The sequence below is a fragment of the Poecilia formosa genome, unplaced genomic scaffold (genome assembly GCF_000485575.1).
Source record: "Poecilia formosa unplaced genomic scaffold, Poecilia_formosa-5.1.2 Scaffold97, whole genome shotgun sequence".
Lineage (NCBI taxonomy): Eukaryota > Metazoa > Chordata > Actinopteri > Cyprinodontiformes > Poeciliidae > Poecilia > Poecilia formosa.
The window spans coordinates 950873-972179 of NW_006800036.1; the positions used below are offsets into that span (position 1 = coordinate 950873).

At 37.8% G+C, this 21307-nt stretch overlaps 1 protein-coding gene across 3 annotated transcripts in view; it reads left to right on the forward strand.

The window, feature by feature from the left end:
- Nucleotides 1-21307, forward strand: part of LOC103142469 (polypeptide N-acetylgalactosaminyltransferase 18-like) — a 148524-nt gene that overhangs the window by 109055 nt on the left and 18162 nt on the right. For 2 of the 3 annotated variants that reach the window (XM_016674580.1, XM_007558546.2), the window contains exon 9: nt 6525-6620. In XM_016674580.1, the coding sequence (XP_016530066.1) occupies nt 6525-6620 (96 nt within the window). Of the gene's footprint in view, nt 1-6524; nt 6621-10616; nt 11054-21307 lie in introns of those variants that run through there. The other variant, XM_007558550.2, reaches the window with a different exon arrangement.

Consider the following 21307-nt stretch of genomic DNA (forward strand, 5'->3'; position numbering starts at 1 on the left):
TCTTGTGGACACCAGTTCCCCATAAGTCACAACATATCATATGAAAAGCTAATAAAAGCATTTGCATTATTAACTGGTTTACATCTGTTTGGTTCCTGTAATTGTACCTGCTCCTGTAATTGCACAGGAACGGATTAGACGAGTCTAAAACTGGGGCTGAAAATAGACCTATAAATAAATTACGACCAGACATGCTATTCAAGCAATGGTAATTAAACTGTAATCTTCACATTCACGTCCGGTGCAACACCTGAAATGACAGGTAATCAATGCTGCCCTCCCCAGTCTGGATTGCCAGTGGTATGAGAACAATAGTTTTTACATCTATTGATTTTGCTCTGCTGATTTCTTCAGTGGTCTGTGTGGTGATTTTTGCATCACTGAGAAGTGACAGTTTTTCCACCCCTCTGGCTGCTCATCCTGAGACGAGACGGAAAAAAATCCCTAACCTGTCTGTTCACAAGATGTTTTTATTGCTGCGCAAGACTCCTGGTTTTATCTTAATTGTGTGAACTTCACAACAACTAAAAACCTCTTACTACACGAAAACAGTTCTTGATACAAGAATGAACTTTTTATTTTAATTTAACCTACTTATTTTCTCTTCTTTTTTATGCACTTCTTGTTACTGTGCACTATTTTATTTTTATATTTGTATCATGTTCGAATAAAATTTCATTTCATTACTTATCCTATGTTGTCTCGACTGACTGTATTTAAGCAGAAACATTGCAAGAGGGCAAAAACACTGGTAGGGTTTAGATAGTTGCAAAAAAATAAAAAATAACTGCCTTTGTGCAGTCAGACCTCGTTAAATGAAAACTTTTAAAGAACCAAAAGGCTTGCACCTGGAGTCGAGCCTTTGTCCCGAGCAGAAACGTGTGTTATAAGTCAAATGCAAATAAGTCTGGTCATAAATAAAGCAGGAAAGTTTTAGTCTGATTTACTTCAGATATTGGAGACAAAAAGTTTAGTTATTGTTCATATCCATCCATGGTAATTTGATATAAATCGTGTACTGAGCTTTTCTAAAGTTTCTTCCTGATCTTGGTGTTGCATATCAGCAGTCAGACAGGAGGGCGACTTTATATTAGGGGTGCTGATGAAATGAGACGTGGAAGAGTTGCCTAAATCCAGATGTTTATTTGTATTTTTAGTAAAATTGTGGTTCATTTGGATGCTGGCTGAACAGCTCGCCAGGTGCATTTTTTTTTTTTTTCTGGCCTTGCATCAGTCATGTTCAAACATGCTTTCAGACAATAATGTTTGCCATTTTGTTCACTCGTCTGGGAGTCATACCCTTAAGTCATCTTTAAATTACCAAACCATTCCTCCACCAAGAAAAACTAAAAATCATATCCAAATAAAACATTCGCAAAGAGAATAATATTGGTTTTATACTTTTTGGAGATTTTGGTGACCACATACAACCTTCTGAAATGTTCCAAATAAGATTAGTCTGTTCCTTATTTTTTATAATCTGGCTACCCGGAAGCAAATTGTCTGTAGGTCCTGCCAGTGTTTTAGAAGCTGAATTTTAAGGTAAGTGTTTCCTTTGAGGCTCACTCAGCCTTAGTACCTTTGAACAAGAAGTTGATTTGCCAACTTATGTGTGGACTTGACCTCTGACATGTGCATGGAATGGATCAGGAGCAGAAATCCCTCAGGGGATCAATAACGTATCAGATTATTGTGAATTGCCTTTTTGATACGTGACACCAACATGACACATTATGAGATAGAAAGCTCTGATCAGCCCTCAAAAGCTCGAGCACTACGCTGAAACCCCTGCAGGACCGTATGTGACATGATTGCAGAAGAGCACAGAGAGACCGTGGGATGCAGTAAGAAATCCGAAGCAGAGATGAAGTCCTGATCTTGGAGCTTGAACGATAACTTGTCTAGAGACGGAGAAAAAGAGCTCTACATAGGACAGATATTTGCAGTAAATGAAGAAATGTCATTCGAACTACCCATCTAAAACTCCGAATTTGGCACGTAGTGGGATCTGATTTAGTAGACATTTGATTCATCTCAGAATCTGAATCTGAATCTGAATCTGAATGTGCATATGATGCTGTCCTTTATGAGGAAGACGAAAGGTCATGCCAAAGATTGTGAAGGATTAAGCAGGCATTTGTATTCAAATCATCTCTTTTAAAAGGTCACTTGTATGACAGAGTTAAGACGGATCCAACAGACTCTATGTACCGTTCTCAGGATGTAAATAAAAGATTCACAGCAAATCCTTTAGAGGCAGTCGTCGTTTTTGCACCTTTTCGTCGGTTCTGCTTGGGGCTGCGTGTATAACTTTGTAAAATGTGTTAAAAAAACATAAAAGGAGAGATGGCAAGCTCCAAACAGGCTGAAACACAGCTGAACATTGGCAGAAACTGATGACAGCATGTTGGGAACACAAGACTCTTACGTGAATGCATTGCACAATGGCTATGTCAGTAGAAATTAAGAAAGTCTTCTGCTCAACACAATTTATAGATATGGCATATCAGCACCCAACCCTGGTATTACAAATGATCTGTTTGTATCTGATTGACTACTTTACTAAATGACAACTTGGGACCAATTCCAATTTTAAAAAAGTTAAATTCTAGCACCACCATTAAGGCAGATGTACTTTCTCATCTGATTCAGTCCAGTTGCTCAGTTGCATATTTCTCAGTAAAATGTGGAAACGGTGAATAGAAGCAGCTGAAAGTCTCACTTTTCCACTCATAATCGGTTCATGTGTTAGTCCTGATGGTTTACTTCTTCTACACTTTGGAAGTCTATATGTAGTAGGTTTGTCATATCATTCCCACTAGAAAGTCACCAAAGCCAATGACTTCTGGCGTTCGTAAGGGAAGTTCAAGATGAAAAGTACGGCTGGCGTGCAATCTGGATTTGGCTCACACAGAGAAAAATAAGTTACTGATGCAGCCAGTTATCCAGGGTCAAAGCTCGGAAGAAAGTTTTAGAAAGAGCGGCTACTGAGAATTTCAATTGAATTTGAGTCAATGAAGTGATCTGCGAAAATAGCAGCTGGCAGAGGACACCCAGAAGGCACCGCTCTCTGGATCCAGTCATCTCCTATAACCAAAAAAATGTTTTTCTCACAACCATTTCTCCGTCAATTCAGTGGGCACACTGAGCGTTTTTAAAAAGTCACAGCCTTCCTGTGTGTTATCTCCTACCAAATCCATCCCTTTTACACCATAAAAGAGTACATTTGAGATGATGTGGAAAAGAATATTTACATCATTGATCAAGTCATGTGGACAAAAGTTTTCAACGTCTTTCTGGATCTATGTGGTGGGTTATTGTACATGAATGAGGATGGCAGTCTGAAATTATGCGCAGCAGAATCTGTGCCTCAGCAAATGTTCTCATCATAGCCAAGGTTGGGCCAGTAAAATATTGCTCAGACGTTTTCTTCTTTTTTAAAGCATAAAAGAAATCTGCCTTTCAAGCTGCACCTTAGGCCATCTTTTTGTTCCATCACAGGCTTTTCCCAGCTCAAAATACTCTCTTGACAACTATCTCATCAGAGTTTGACACAGGCTGTGGGCAGAAACGCGTACTAGTAAGGACAAGGCAGGGAACATAAAGACCAGCAGAATCGCATCCTGCTTCCTTTTGATATGTATTTTTGTTTCCTAGATGTATAATTGATCTGAATGTAAAAGTCTCTTCAGTTCATTGCCCACTTTTGCTTGAATTACACAGCTTTTTTTTTAGCAAACTGCTTCTATCATTTAGATAATCTGCACACTTGTTTAAGGCAGTGGCATGCATCTGTAAACCTGACACCATTTCTGAAATGAGGGAGAGTCGTTTAATATGCCTTGTTTCTTTTTCTGAAAAAGGAAAAAACAAAAATCAAATTACGCCTGAAGGTTTGCTCTGAGCAACAATTTATGTAATTTGATCAATTAGTTCGCGATCTTTTCTGTGGCGTCCAGCCAAGCTAAATGAACGGGCTGCAAATCCAAATGGTGATTTTTCTTTTTTGAAAAATTTCTGTACAGCTGCCAAAAAAAGGTGAAGGTTAGTTGAAAGTGTGTGTGTGACTTTCTGCTAGGAGGCAGCAATTATCCTGCACCGATTCCATTTATTCCCATTTTAGCCACCCACTTAGAGCCTTGTTGTGCACCGTTCTGCCATAATGGATTAATTATTTTTTGCAAAAACATCAAAGCAAAAAACAAAAGAAAAACAGAGATGCCATAGGAGGCAGTTTTTTTTTTTTTTTGCTTAATTAAAAAAAAAGAATAAAAGTAACATCTTAAAGTATAAAGTTTAAAGGAACATTTTCACCCAAATGTTTAATGTTTGAGAGGGTTTGTCTTATTTTAGAGTTTGTCAGGTGTGCCTGAGATTGGTCAGTCTGTCTATTATCCATTCATCCATCCATCCATCCATCCATCCATCCATCCATCCATCCATCCATCCACATCCATCTCTCCCAGGGGTCTCCAACTCTGGTCCTTAACATCTACTGTCCCGCAGGTTTTAGATGCATCCCTGCTACAACACACCTGAATCAAATGAAGGCCTTTGCCAAATTTGATGACTCATTAAAGAGGTTGTGCAGTCACATGATTTAGGTTTGTTAGCTTAGGGTTGCATCTAAAGCTTGAAGGACAGTAGATCTCAAGAACTGGTATTGGGGTTTCCTAATATGTCCTTTTTGTCTATCATGTATCCGTCTGCTTGTCCATCCATCATTCCATCAAAAAGAAAATTGTCAAAAAGGAATTTCATCATAAAGAACTCGAGGCAGCCCCGTCTTGTAGAGCAACTGTAACCAGTGAACATGTATAAAGTATCAGTGCTGTGGGAAGCTCCCCTGTTGCTGTGCTTTATATAGCAAATTAGATCATGACTGATTGTTTTTCTGTGCCAGGCATCATTTAGAAATTAATAATGTTCCCACTGAGGCAACTCGTATATAAATGTACGCACAACCTCATTCTCTTTAGATATAAACACATAGATCATGTTCCTGCACAGAACAGCAGGTTATTTATTAAAGGTATAACTTTTTAAGTAAACAGTGACTCGAGTTTTTAATATTTTACTCAATCCAGTATTTAGTGGAATTGCATGAAATTTAACATCACTTTTTCCAGAATGTGTGTACCGGTGTGCTTTTTTTTTTTTTTTTTTTTTTTTTTTATTTTTTTTTTTTTTTTTAACTCTTATTTGCTGCTGAGGTTCAAACATTTCTTACTGAAGGACAAATAAAGAATTTTCCATTACACATGTGGACAAAAATGTTTGTACCCCTCTGATGATGACCAAAAACCCCACAATAGACACTGAAATAACTTGAAACTGACAAAATCAATGAAAAATCATTTTAAAAAAAAAAAAAAATTAACCAATGAAAATCAGACCTTGCTTTTGAACTCTTTCAACAAAATCATTTTTAAAAACTTGAAAAAAGACTGAACATAATTTGACTATGGGGCCATGTTAAGCTAATCTGTGTCTACTAATTAGCATAACAGGTGTGTCCAAGCTTTAAATCGGGCAGTCTGTCAATTTAAAGGGTGACAAGGAGTCGGTTTTCTGTTTGGTGACATGGTGTGAATCGCACTAAACATGGACGACAGGAAGGAAAGGAGGGCGTTGTTCCAGGAGATTAGAAAGAAAATGTTATGAGCCCTGATCTAAATCATATTGAAATGTAACATCTGGAGGAGGCAAACCTGAAGCAGCTGTGCCATTTTCTATGGCTTGAAAAACCTTACATTGACTCCGTTATACATATTTTTTTGTCACTTTGGCCAAATAGCTCAGTCTTTGTACGATCTTTTCACAAAATGTTTCTCTGTAAGGAATTTTGCTTGTGCATGTGTGCAGCTACAAATTTCAGTCAAGCTTGAAGGTGTCACTTTGGGAGCAAGAACTTCATTTCTGGTTTTTCATGGTGATGTAAAATGTATTTATTTGATCCCGTTTGTATTTTTATTGACACAGTGTGAACTAAGAAAAAGCCACAATAAATTCACATTTTTGCACCTAGCTTCTGCAAATATTGTGCAGGGTGTGTATTTCTGTCTGTCACATAAATTATCCCTAGCCTGAAGAAATAAGTCATAAAACATAAACAAAAACAGAAATAAGACGTGAAGATTATTTGCCATTCAAATCAAAAGCAGGATTGTTTTTTGTTTTTGTTTTTTTGTTTTTTTTACAATTTTGAAATGTACTCTGTTAACAAAATTTAAATACCAACACAGGATTTTCCACCTTCCTGTGAAATACACTAGTTTAAGTTACTGCACACCATAAAAATTGTAGTTAATCAGGAACAAGAAGCATACGAAACAAGATGCAATGTGATTTACGTTTTATTCCCCAAGTATTTCTAACAAAATTAAAATTTGAAGTGTTGAGCAGTTTGTTAGCAGATTTGTCCTCCACAATACTTTCTCCTTTTTAAACGTGTTCAAACATTATTACTGTAACCCCCCCCCCTTTTCCTTTTTGCTTTATTTTGCTTTTCTTTTTTTCCCCAGCTAAAGAACAGTCTGAGAGACGAGCTATGTTTGGACCAGGGGCCAGACTCTGACAACATTCCCATCATGTATCTTTGTCATGGAATGACACCCCAGGTGAGTGAGTTTTCGTTCCTAAGCCATTCTATTCTCATCTGTCAATTAAATCTCCTGAAGCGGCAGCAAACACCGATCACACGGGGATCCAAAGGTCTGCAGCTGATAGTCGGAGGAACTTCATTATCTGTGATATTTTGAATAGGGGAATTAGATTGAGCAACCTTTGCAGAATGTTGGAAGTGATTTCTGAGTAAGGTTTTGGACTCGTCTGTCCAGAGAACATTGTTTCAGCAGCCTGTGGCAATGTGTGTAGAGCACAATAAAAAGTAAAACTTTAAGCCGTAATAATGTCAGTTTCAAACAAGTAAATCTGCTGAGTAACAATGTTCTAATTATGTAATCTAGTGATCACACAGCAGCAAGTGCAAATGTAACCCATTAAAGTAGGAGCATATGTTGAGATATCCTAATTTGTCTCACACCACAAATTAAGTTTATTACTCTCATCAGAAATAATTTAATTGTTTTTTTTTTATTCATTTTATGTTTACATGTATATGTGTACGTTGTTTTTTTTTTCCGTTTACTTTTTTTTTATATCATAAACACCCAAATTACCAAATTTGTCACATAAAGATAAACGCTGCCATCAGCTGTCCCATTTTTTTTCCCATTTTCTTTCAGTAAAATCCATTCAATAATGTCTTTTTTTTATATAAATATTAGTGGCTTCTTCCTTGAGGACAGCTGAACAAAAAGGCATTGCATTGATTTATTATTGTTCTCTAAGCTTTTTCTAGGTCTTTAGCTGGTAAATGGTCTATTGCACTTAACAGCTGGTTGCTAAATTAGTTTGTCTGTCGCCTGCTGCCAAAACCAGCCCTGAGGACCAGTAAAGCAAAAACAATAATAAAAAGGCTGTGGAGTTTCAAGGAAGAGCATATTTGAACTTTATTTTATTTATGTTTTATGGGCCTCCTAGTTCAAGTAAATGGTTTAATCTTACACTTGGTCACAGATGATTTGGAGTGAAAAACATTATTGTCATTTTGTGAAATTTCGTCACTATGGGAATACATTTTCTTTTTTTTTTAATCTAATTCAAACATAATATATTATTGAATCATCATGATGTGTTTTGGCTTTTTCAGTTCAGTTCAGCCTTTTTTTTTTTTTTTAAGCTCTTACAGCTGAAGTAGCAGAAAAGTTATGAGGGAGTAAGCGAGGCCAGTCATCTGCTCTATCAGCTCACTGCAGATTTAGACCTCTTAGTTCCAATGTGTGACTCTAGCTGTGCTTATGGCCTGCCTAATGGAGACTTCAGAAAAAAACAATTTAAAAACCAGCCCACGTTTTCACAACTTTGGTCTGCAGCGTAATGAAAAGAAAACTGTCCATGTTGCATAAATAGTGCTACGAATTAAGATGTAGACTTCTATACGTTGCAGGCCTGGTATCTGGAAGAGCTTTGTCTCCTTTGTCAGTAATGTTAATAGCTTTGACCGGCACATTGACGTCTGAAACAGCGGTTTGTGCATTAATGCGTCTCTCCTTTCGTTTTGCCTCTCACATGTACTCTGCTCCGCATAATCAGCAGGTACTGATAAAGGAATTGATTTGTATTGGTCAATTTTTCTCCCACTGCCATTGCTGTTTACCTACTTCTCTGAATACTTCTTGCACTTTCTCTCTCTTTTTTCCCTCCAGGAACAGCTTCTTTCGAATGATTTTACTTAGTTTGACCCCAGTAGATTCATACTTGAAATGTTTTCATATCCACCTCATGGATTTGGCTCAGGCTCATTATGAACAGGACAGACAGAAACCCAGTAAATGTATTCAGCCTCTGGTAGAGCAGACTGCCTTCATTCCCAGTTAACTAAGACCTATGGGCCATCTTTGTTCCAGTTCTCCAGGGGACCAGATGATGCATTAATCTTCATCTATAACCTATGAGATGATTATGTGTTAAAGTTTGAGTGGCTTGTTTTGCCAAATTACCTGTAAGGCTTCTTTAAAATTTTATTTGAAACCATAATTGTTCTAAATTTTTCTCAACAAACTTGAAATGCTCCAAACATTCAATTTCTTATCAGAGAGCAAGAGAAATAAAAAATAGAAAATTAAACCCACTTTATTGCAATTTTCTTTTTTTATATGCAGTGCATGTCTGAAATATAATCATGCAAAATGTGCAAATAGCACCTTTCAGCTCCCAGCAAAAATGTGTGAAAAGTCTTGAAATAAGTTCATAATTTCTTGCAGTAGCAAAAGTCCGTTCTGAAGTTTTTGGAAAACTACAACCTTTTATTTTTAGAATTTTCTTTTTAGTGAATGGAGGAACAAACTGTCTTATTTTTGTTTGTTTGTTTTGTTTGTTTGTTGGGGGGATTTTTTTAATCAGTGGAGTCAAACCCTTTGGAAATCTTTTTTTTCTTCTTCTTTTTTTTTATGGGGAAATTTGAAGGCCATCTGTCATTTTTGACAGATTACGAGCCTTGACCACTTTGTGCAAAGGTTCAAGTTGACGCACAGAATATAGATAACTAAATCAATCAAAAAAAGATCCATATTTGAGCATCTGAGCATTGTTAAAGAGTTATGGAGGCTTTGGAGTGCGGCCGTGATGCCTTCAGGTCACAAACCGATGCAGAACTGCAGCAACGAAGGCCGTCTTGGGGTTTGCAAGCCTCCATAACAACGATTAGGTTTGAATACACTCCAAAGTAACATGTGGGAAAAGCACCGCATATCCATATTTAGGTATGGAGGATGATCTGTGATGCTGTGGGCATATTTCTCTTGGGGAGATTTCTTAGAGCTCAAGGTATCCTGAATCACTGAACTTTTTAAATACAGGTATTGTGTTTTCCTACAGAAAACTGCTACGGGGTCCTTTCTGAGTGTTTTAACAGGATAATCCAAAATATATGGAGAAATATAAGAATATATTAATATATTCCTATTGAAAATAATTGTGCAATTTGTGAAGTTTTGTAGGACAATGCTTGATCACAGAACAATATATGAAATTACATATAATGAATCTCCAAGATTTCTTTGGGTTTGTTTTGTCATAGATCATGCTACTGGGAAAAATAAATAGAAGAAGAAGAAAGATAATTCATTTCAAGGCTTTTTACACATCGTCACCATGCGCATCAAGGCCGCTGTGTGTTGCATGAGTTCATAAGTGTTTGGACACAAGCTGAGCTCTGCCTCTTCAGTTTGGAAGCTAATGTTTTATTTACTCCAATTGAAAAGATTATTTTTACTTATGTCTTTGGACGAATTTCAGTTTATGCAAATGAATGAATTACTTGTAGTGAGCCCTAATTCAGCCGCTGCACTCCATCATGCTTTCAGATAATAAAGGATTTTTAGGCTGTTTGAAAGGAGTCTAGATATCTGCAGAATTTCTATTGCACATTATGAAATCATCAAGGGGAACTAATCACTTTAAAAACTCCGGCTCGTCATGGTATTTGAATCAGAGGTGCACACATTAAATGAATAAATGAAGCAGCAGAAGGTCTTTTTTTGAGCCGTACCTTCTGCTGTAATCAGAGACGGCTTAGAGAGTTGTTAGAGTACTATAGGTAAAACACATCATCCTTCCTGCATTTTCCTCTTCCAGTCTGCCACTGCTTAAATTAGCCTAATGAAATGTCCCGCTCCGGTGACGATCTCTGCTTTGACTGACAGGCAGTGAAACAATTGGCAGCCTTATTCTTCATTCAGAACAATACTTTTAAAACCAGGGTTTGCACCACAGAGGTTTAAGCTGAAAGTGTGCAGCTGAAAGTGTGCAGCTGACGTAATGCTTCACAGCTGAGGTCAGACTCCCCGACAACTCCTCTGGCGCTTTCACATCTTCACACATTCATTCTTTATTCATGAGGAATACCTTTTTCTTTTTTTTTTCTTTTTTTGCAGTTTTACTCTGAACAGTACTAATCCCCATTCTGATCTTTTTTTTTTTTTTTTTTTCCTTTTGTATTCCAGGTTTTTCCAGTGCTAATGATTACCTCTGAGTTGTCTCTTCTTAAACAGAAAGACTGAACTGCTATGTCCAAGCGGATGGGTGGATGTGGGTTTGAATACTTGATGATCAGCTGATCCCCAGTGAAGCGCGATTGCTATTCGGGTTTCCTTCTCACCCTTTCACATCGATAAGAGGAGAGATGACTAAAAGAAAAATCAGATGATGGCAAAAAAAAAAAGAACCCCGAAATGAAGCAGAAACAGTGGAGTAGACGACATGTCGTAGAGGGGAGCCTCGTTGAGGTGCCATTTAGAAAAGCCTTCTTTAGATGTGCTGTAGAACTACTAAAGCTGTCGCACTCGTACCGTTGGTGTCAGATCAGCTTTCTGCAAATGAAAAAGCCCAGGGGAACTGTGTTAATCATAGTTTCAGGCTGGAATAATCTGACATATTCAAATCTAAAAAAGATTCAGCAAGCCACACAATAAAGTGTGTGTGTGTGGGTGTGTGTGTGTGTGTGTGTGTGTGTGTGTGTGTGTGTTTTTGTACACCTCTTCTTCAAGCTGATAACTTTGTGGAACTCTGCAAGGAAGCTTTGAAAGCTGCAGAAGAAAACCTGACTCATACTTCCACTCTTCCTCAATTGTATCTTTCCTAAATGAAGTTTGCATTTCTAATGTTTGGTTTCTGTTGATTGAATCCAGATGATATTTTTGTATTATTATTATTATTTTTTTTTTTTTATCAGCCTAACTAGAAATCTTTTGTGATTAATGAGGGGTAAACAGACTTGGATTCTTGAGGGCCTCCAGCAGATATTATCATCACTCACTGATATTAGTTCTTAATAAGAAAGATTTTTCAAAATGTCTCTTATCTTTCAGACTCATCATGTTAACATTTATAAATAGACGGATGAGAGGCCGCTTTGTTCTTCATTTGGAGTAAAACCATAATGACAAATTACACCCTCACACTACAATTCTAAGGTGGTCATAATTTTGACCTACTTGTGTGAACATGCAGATTTATGAGGGACGTTATTTTTGCTTTTGTCACATGACAGCAACAAACAATTGAGAGATTATTATTGGGAAGTTCAAGAAAAACGATTGTGTTTTTATGGTATTCAAGTCTGATAAAGAAAACCCTAAAATGTTCTGCCCAGATTACATTGACACCCGTGAATAAAATCCAGTGCAAACTTCATTTAGAAGTCATTTAATAAGTACATAAAATGAATTTGGGTAATTAATCAGAGGTCTGCTGTAGAGCATCAGAGAGCAAACATTTTTTAAAGAACAGGAAAGACTGCAGAGAGAGCAGGGAGAACGCTGTGGAAGTGCTTAAAGCAAGAGCACGACATGAAACAAGATGCTAAGATTTAAACATCTCATGGACCACTACTCAATCCATCACCTGAAAGTGAAAAGGGTACCGCACAACTGCAACCTACCAAAACATGGCCGCCCACATCAACTGACGGGCTGGGAATGATGAGCATTAATCAAAGAAGCTGCCAAGAGGTTGAAGAGCTGCAGAGATCTGTATCTAAGATGGGAGAAGCAGCTGCACCCTCAACAAATCAGGCCTTTATGGAAAAGTGCATGAAAAAGAAGCCACTGTTAAAAAAAAAAAAAAAAAGTTAGAAAAAGGTCCCATTTATAGATTAACAATACACTAAGCAGACAGATGGAAGATCAATACGTAACTTCAGCAGATTAATTTTGTGTATTGTTTTATTTGCAAGCCGCTGACGTGGCTCACATTTTGAATTGTCAGATGCATGGTGAGTTCATAAATTCACTGATCAACTCATTATTTGTTGATCGGAAAACTAGTTTAGAATGAAGCAAAACGTGGGAGTTGGGCCTTTGCTGCACTGGAGGTGGTTCATCTTTAACTGCCTGTTTTTATCTCTAATATTCAATCTGCCTTTGCTATCAAATACGCAGTGACTGTCTCAGCTTGTAACTGAAAATTATGTCTTAAAAATGTGCCAGTGTTTCATGTTTAAAGACTGAAAAACATAAAAGTTTTTGTGGGTTTGTTTGACGCCTGTCTGGAGACGAAGTCTTGCTGGTTGATGAACAGGAGCAAACTATTTCCACTGTACATCTGGTGAATTTTAGAAAATGCATCCAATGAGCCAGAAGCAAATTTCAGGCCACTTTCAGCAGTATGGATGGTGATATTTCTGACAAACTAATATGGAATTGCTTTGTAACTCAGTCAGTGTAATAGAAATTTTATCTGTGCCTCAATATTGTCGCGGCTCCTCTAAGAAAATTGGTTCGTGGCTCGATCAATACAGTCTGAAAATTAGACCTTTAAGGTTATTTGTCAGGGAAACGCTGTTCCGTCTTGCTATACGTGTTTATTTCACAGTTCTGTTTTCTTTAAGACCAGTTAGAAAACCTACAAGACCACGGATTGTTTCATCTCCAGGAACAAGCACGTAAGGTGTCTGATGCTGATCTCCCATAAAAGCTCCAGACTGAATTGTGTCAGGAAGTGCATTAGCCGGCCTTGGAGCCAGAGAGGCTGAGCAGCGGTAATTTACCAGGATATTGAACTGGTGGGTTCCGGTGCAAATGAGCAAGCTGCCAGAAATCCTGTAGCTCCATTTGCTTTGTGGGAGGCTAAAAACCAAGCAGCTTGAACAGGTTTAATGTGGCCTTACACTTTAAAACAGTGTTTCTTGGGATAGAGAGAAGCGTTTCCCCTGTTAGACGTCTCTTGTGATAAAGAGTTAGATTTGTCATTATATATGCGGACAGGTAGATACTTATTCCAGTGGGGAGTCGATTTTAGTGTTTTGCCTCCAAACTAGAAACTTTTCCTCTTCTTTGACCCTTTGGACTTTCTAAAAATGTATTATCTGACCACTTGTTTCTGCATTTCATGATTTGAGAAAAGAAATCCCAATCACAGCCGCCACCTGGCCATCCAACTCCTCTTTTATTCATACAGAATCTGATTTTAAAAACAAATAGCCTTCGTAAAAGACTTTCGTACAGGCTTACTGAGATTTAAAAATAAAAAATAAAAAAAACAGCCCAAGGCATAGCCAGCAGTGAAATATACAAAAATTCAGCCTTTTAAAATGTACATTTTAGAAAATAGAAATATTTCAGGTTGCTGAAGTTATGACTGAAAGGATCAATTTCCAACCTGACAGCCTCTGCAAGGCAATTAAAATGAAGCCCAGTATGTTGGTGGGGGATGCAATAAAAACATCTCCTGTGATGTTTCCCAACATGGATCTATAGCCACATATTCCTTTCATAACATTTTGTTATAAAGCAAAATTACATTGGATGATTTCACATTACAATTATAAATACAAGGCATTACACCACTGATCTGTACCATCACTCATCTTACAATATATAGATTTTTTTAGATGAACTAATTGACAAATAAAATCTAAGGTGTGTGGAGTGCTCTTTGGCTGCCAACTTGGAGTCATGCTGGTAATGCCAACGTTAAGCAATTAAATTTCTGTTTCAGAATGGGGAGGGGAGGCAGTTGTCAATGCAGCATTTTCTTTTTTTTTTCAGTGCAGGATTGTGGGCCGTGTCGGCAGCGTGGTTGGGTTTTCACTGTGCTAAGAGGGCAAGGAATTATACTTATAGTATGCATAGATATTGGTAAGTATCATCCAGATCAGGGAGATTAAATATCAATATTGACCCTAATTTTCATTACGGTGCATGGTAGAGCAAATCGTTGTCCATCTTGTAAAAACTCAATAAAACACATTGAAATTTGTGCCTGTAACTTGACTAAATATTTAGGGGATGCGAATAATTTCATTAGACATTATAAATGCACGTCATCGTCTATCCCTCCCCAGCCCTTCTACTCCCTCTAATCCTCCTCTCATTCAGATCGAGCTCTAATTATGTTCTTGGACATTCTTGCATCCATAATGTTTCTGTTGTCTCCTTGCCATCACCGCAGATGGTCTTTAGGCAAACACCTGCGCTTTGTCTCCCCCGACATTTACAGCTGGCAATAATAAGCTTACCAGCAGCCTCGGACAGGGAAAAGTCACTCTCACAGCAAGAAGCATCAACAGCAGCAGCCACTGGCTGCTCTGTCTGGCCACACAGGCTCAATTATCTCATTATCTGTAAGGGAGCAGGAAGGCAATGAAGTGTGATGGTGATTTTCATCTTCTTTTCCTTTAACAATTCTGTTCCGTTTAACAAAAGATGAGAATTAAAAACTCAACAGTAGATAAAGCAAAAAAAAAAAAAAAACCCAGAAGGACAAACAAGAAAGATAAGAATGGAAAAAATACCCTCCTCTAGGAGGAGCCAAATAATGCTCCAGCACTGCAAGGTAATTTTAATTTAGGAAAGACTGAGGTTTGACCTCATATGGCAAATTCTGCTTTTAGGGTTGTTACCAGTTAACACATCAAAGATTTCCTACATCGTACCTGGATTTTCCCAAATTGTTTAAAGGCATTGAAATTTTAGCCAACTTTAATCTTAATGACTTTTATTCACACAAAAAAATGGGTCTCGTGTCTTTATTCAATGCATGTTAATAATTGGTTTCAAGAATAGGAAAAGTAAATCACCTGGTTTTTAGTTTGGTAAAAACCAGCCCCTTGCTTTGCTTTGTGCAGAGGGTCTGGACCCTCAGTATTGAGAAGTGATTGCTTGCTGGAGGCGTGGACTCCGTCCCAGACAGAGCACTGAAGGGAGAGGAGAACCCAGCAGAATTGCTAAGGCGTGAATTTGGCCAGGCTACCTATTTTTACGCACTTGGATTCAGAGTTCTTACAATCTGCTATTTGGGAATCCACAAAAGTCCGAAAAGATGCCTCGACCAGATATAAGCTTTTAGATTTTTATTTTTATGATTTTTCAATCTCTTTACATTCACCATCATTGGCAGAAATCAATTGTAACTTGTGTAGCTTTTGCAGCTTTTACAGCAGTTGTTATAAATTCTCTGGCCGCAGAGTGAAGCGAGTCTACAGAGAGGTGGAGAATTTGTTTGGAAATAAAACGGCACAGAGCGGGGCTTCGCCGATCCAGTCCTCGGGGGTCGATGTCTTGCAACATTTAGACGGTTTTCTTCAGCACACCTGAGACAAATAATGAGGTCGTTTGCAAGATTCTGGAGAACTTGGCTGCATGCTGAGGAGGTAATTCAGCCATTTGATTCAGGTGTGTTGGACCAGAGGCCCGTCTAAAAGTGTGAGGTCATCAGACCTTCAGACCTGGATTTGAGGACCCCTGGCATAGATGGATGCACTTCTCCAAATTTAAATTGTTTTTTATGATTTTTTTTATACAGCTGTATCTTATTAATACTGATTTCACCCGATTTGAATTACTCTTCAGGACCAACGACGCAAAACCCTTTTAGAATGACATTTAAAATGGCTTTTTTTTATGATCTTGTGAGCAGAAAATGTTTTATATTTAGGAGCACAAATATGGGAGCGTGTGGGAGTGAATGTTGAATGCTTTAAAACAGGATGTACTATATCGCAAGATCAAACTTTTGTTTAAAAAAAGAACTAAAAGCAAATTCAAGTATCGTTTGACTTTCATGTTGTGCGAGTTAGCAGCACAGTCAACAACAGCATAAGCCATTGTGGTGCGCAGCCTGTGGGGCCAATTTAAGAACTTTTCTTGGTTCAACAACTTAAATGCTCTGTCAGAGCCGTGATGCTGTCAAATCTGAACATGCCTTTGGAGGGTTCAGGCTCAGAATCATCACAGTTTTCCGCCAGTATCAAAGCAATCCAGTGATGGCTGTCATTGCAAACAAAAGCTATTAAAAGATAAGTCGGCATAGCTTTGAAGCAGCCTTCCATGCGGTGCTTTTAAATCTTTCTTGATGTTTTTGTGTCTACTGTTCTGAGGCGGAGAGAAATTTGTTTTCAAACTGACTCCGACCACCACGACCTCAGTAGAGCCGTCTGGAAGAATAAAGTGTGTTTTGTAATCCCTTTCTTGAATGTAATGAAAAATCCTAAATATTGTGTATTTGCCTGAAGTCAGGCTGTTCTTTTTCACAACTGCAGCTCTTGCTGTTACAGCTGAAAATTATTTTTAATAAGGGGAAGGATTAGAGTTTATTTTAATACTACTAATGTTTTGCTACGGTTTTAGGGTCAGGGTACTTGCTCATAACATTTTAATTCCACGCCAGTGTAAGTGTCGTTGGGGTCCCACAACACCAAGGCCTGAGAGTTCAAACAGGAAATTTTCATATTTTCATCACACAGTTGCATAATTTTCTATTTTTAAAGAGAAAGGTGAACACCCAAGCAGTTGTACAGGGTTAAAATGTTTTAACAGTCCAAATTCTCTACAAACCCCTTTCACGCTTAAACTAGAGTGCTGCTTTCCCCATGGAATTATGCTCCCGCACCTTTGGAGTAGCACACATACCTCCAAATTGTACCTGTGATCGAGTATGCTAATTGGTGAGAGACCAATGGATGTTTTTGAGTAAAAATTAACAAAATTAAGCTGTCAGTGGAAAAGCCTTTATATTGATGAGGTTGGGGAAATATGCAGAAGCAGCTCCTAGGATTTATAATAGACTTCCTATAGGGAAGGGCCAACATCAATAATATAATTCAGGGTGTGCAATTACCTCACATTGATCGGTAAAGATTGTCTATCCTCAAATGCTACGTTATTTTGAATAATTTATGTATAGAAGAAAGCTCCTATAAAACATCTTTCATTCACCATTAAAGTTCTAGACAATTTCAAAGAAATTATGCTGACACCTTGACCCTGATGGGGCCCACTGGGCTCAAGCTTTAGCATGCGTTTCTTTGAAATGGCCTGGAGAGATTCTGCTGATTCATCTCCTTCAACTATTTCAGCTTAAACCTCGACCCTGTATTGTTGGAAAATATCTGCCTTATATCTGCTTTACACCCAAGCAAACACCGACAAGAATGACCAGTGCATGACTTTGCAGGTGCTGTTGCAGAGTGTAAGGCTAATGCTTGCGAGGTGTGGGCACTCAGTTGTAGGAACCATGAAGCAAATGCACCTCTCATAAAATAATTAAAATAGCCTGCTATGTTGCATCAACATTATGTTAGCGATGTAAAATAATGCTACACCTCTAAACATTATTTACGTTACGGTTTAAATAAGGTCCAGGACATATTATACAATTTCCTGGACTACAGAAATACAAAAAAAAAAAAAAAAACTTCACATCTTTTGCACCTTGACATTAGAGCACCATAAAACCCCCTCGAACGATAAATACCTGGTCAGTCCAATCACTTCCAATTTATTATAGTCAGTCACCCGAGATAAACCAGAAGGGCCAGATTAGATCATCAAACTGTAATTCTTTCATAACTGCGGGAAGATTTCCCTTTAATCGAAATGTCATCTGCTCACGTTGGACTTAAGCACCACAAATCCAGCTGAAGCTGACAGCTCCTGTGTTGTCCACCCTTGTTTAACGTGTACTTCTGTCAGGAGAGATTGTTATCTGTCAAACATAGCTCTGCGCTAATCTTTCTATTATCAGATGTAAGTCACTGTGACAGCAGAGGAGATGGAAATAAGCTTCCCGTTGGATCTGTAGAGAGAAGCGAGCTTAATCACCTGCATCAGCACACATGCGTACACCAACAATTAAGCCCTTCTCCAAAGTCGTTCACACATTCTTAGCGAACTATGTGCGCATTCAAGCAATCGGATTCATCGGTGTGAACTATTGTCTGTCGCAAGGAGTTTTTAAATGCGGGCTGAAAGGTTCTGTGGCTGTTTCACAGTGCAATAATGGCTCCTATCTACAAATGTCTTGTTCCCGTAAGACGGTCATCATTCTCATCAATTACCTCCTGTGAGCCCTCACACACACACACAGTCCTGTGGGAGCACACACACACACGCACACGCGTACACGCACACACACAGAGTCAGAGTTTCTGTTTGTTCTATTCTGTCACCTCTCTGCTTACTTTTTCACCCCGATTTAAACTTTTTCCACTTGAACAGATTTCATGTTGTCCTTGATCCTTCTCTGTTCTCGTTACTCGTCTTTTTTTTAATGGCAGACTCAGCTAGATGCATCACATATCTCACTTTTTTTTTTTTATGAAAAGGTTTCAAGTTACCTCTCCAGGCTTGCAAAGTGGGTCAACACTTGCATTCATATCGACTCCTTATGTTTCTTTTTTTCTTCCAGGTATCTAAATATTTTCCCTAACTAATTTTTAGCCTGAACCTATTTTTCTCTGCTCACTCCTTCTCTACCCTTTGCCACTCCTTCTTTTTCCATTCCTTTTTGTTCTTCATCCTAATTAGAGCAGCTCCTGGATTTTTGTTTATTTCTCACGACATGAAAAGTGGAAATAATGTGGAGTATGTTGGCTGATTTTGCAGGTGAAAAGAGAAACGCACAATTAGCATTCAGAAATTAGCCTACTTTAAGAGAACCTCCTGTGGCTAACATTGATGAACCCCAAACCTCTTTAAAAATATAGGTTACTGCAACATTGTTTTTTTTTATTTTTGTTTTGTTTTGTTTTTTTTTTTGTGCAGTGATGATGGATGTGATCTTTGTTTAATCTGGTGCCTGTAATTTAGCAAAATGCAAGTTCTGACAAGCAAAGATACCAAAATTATCCCTTTGTTTTTGCTGAGTAATAATTTGACCCAAGCTGGAATTGATACTGATTTAGATGGTAATTATACATTTCTTTCTTCTTCTTTTTTTTTTTTTTTTTTTTTGTTAAAATTAGAATTACGGAATGCAAGTAAAACTCTCTGATAACTTGTAGATGTTTTTTTCATTGGTGCACCTAACATTTTTCAGGTCTTTCCAAGCAAAGACATTAATGTTTTCTGCCTGCAATATCACACAACCAGAAAAAAAAAAAAAAAAAACATCTTTTGGAGAGTTTTGTTAAGCTTCAACATGTGTGTCCTATAACGTAATCGGTGTTCAGAAGGGTCTTGTTTGTCAGTCTTGTCAAATTTATTGGACTGGTGGCAAAAGATTGACAGCCTGCTCACACATTGCAAAACTACTTAAATATTAATAACGAGACATATTTTTCCTGAAGGCCTCTGGCGAGCATTTGCACCGAGTCGAAATGCTCTCCTTTACAGAACAGCCAAGTTAATGCATGTTTTGACATTATGTGCAAACCTGGCCATGTTTGCCTTCCTGCCTGATTAATGCGATGTAGCCACACCTCAGTAGCCCTAATCCTTCACAATAAGGGCTTTAAAAATACACGCTAAATATCAAATGTGTATTTAAAAACTAATAAAATTTGAACCAGAAAAATTATTCATAAAAAAACCCCACAGTATTTTGTCCCTGTTAATTACCTCTGGTAAAGGAAAGTTGATCAATTCAAACACATACCTGTCTGCTCATTTGCACCGACAATTTGCATCGGTCATTTCTTTCTCTCCCCGACTATGAGAACGTGTTTCATGCTTTGATTTCACCCCAATCTGACAACTTTGCCGGCCTGTGTTTTGGTGTTAGTCGTCCTGTGAATTTGTTGAACAGTCTCCAGTTCAACTTCTGACAGAAGCAAGAACACCCCATTGTTTTAGCTCTTTTGTACTGGCTACCTCTCCATTTATTGTAGAAATACATATAAAATTTAACAGTTTTGACATCATTAAATGGATTTCCTCTCTCCTACCTGTCAGATCATAAAGCTCATAAAATTTGAGCCAGGAAAATGAAGTCTCAAGTCTGGGGAAAAAAAAAAAGTCTGTGAGGTTCTGGCAAGCAGGTGTTCTTGGTTGTAGTTATATGCAGGTTGAGGCATAGAGGAGCTCGTAGGATTACACTTGTTTTCTAAGATGCCTTCACAGTTTTTACTAATGCAGTTTATTTTGCAGTACATAGTCATTTTGCAGAAGGTAACTAAAAACACAAACATGTTTTAACATGTTTTCTTTACATTTATCGCTGTAGAATAAAATACACTTCCAGTGTTAAAACGGAATGGACTTTGCTCACTTCCTCAACTGACTGCCATGTTGTCTTCATTGCATTTTCATCCATAGTTAAACTGAACATTACTTGCTAAATTTTTCAACCTGCTTTCAAGCAGCGTTTATGTCACCATAGATGTCTGACTAACCTGCGAATATGGTTTCCATTATATCTGAAGTCCATGTTGTGTTGTTTTTGTCTTCATGTTGGATTAGCAGAGCTGTGAATCCATGAGTGCTCATCTATCTCTCCCAGTGCTGTTGCAGGAAATGGGATGGTTAAAATGCACTCAGGCTGCATCCCTGGAGATTAAGCCAGTGCTCAGCAGAAAAATGTAACTTGATAGCTGAATTATTAGTACAAACAGACAATAGATGCTGTAGATGAGCAATAATACTGAATTCTACAAAATTGCAAATTAAAATTAGTGCGTCTTACTTTTTTCTTAGTTTTGCTGGTCCTGCGATTTGCATACGTCTTTTTTCTTTTTTGCAATTCATGACACATTTTTTGACTGATGCGGTGATCGTTAATTCACAGAGTCTATAAGTTGTAATTTAGATTTTGAGCAACCAGTGTGACAAATTTCAGAACTGATAGCCAACTGATGTATAGGACAACATTTCCCAAGAGTGTTTCCAAAAATGTTCTTTTCTGAATTTTTTTTTACATCTGTTTGCATCTGTTTAAGTATTTTTAAAGCCAGTACTTTTTTACTTTTACTTAAGTACATTTTTTGAGTACTTTCTCCACCACTGTGTTTACATAATGAACAAAATAC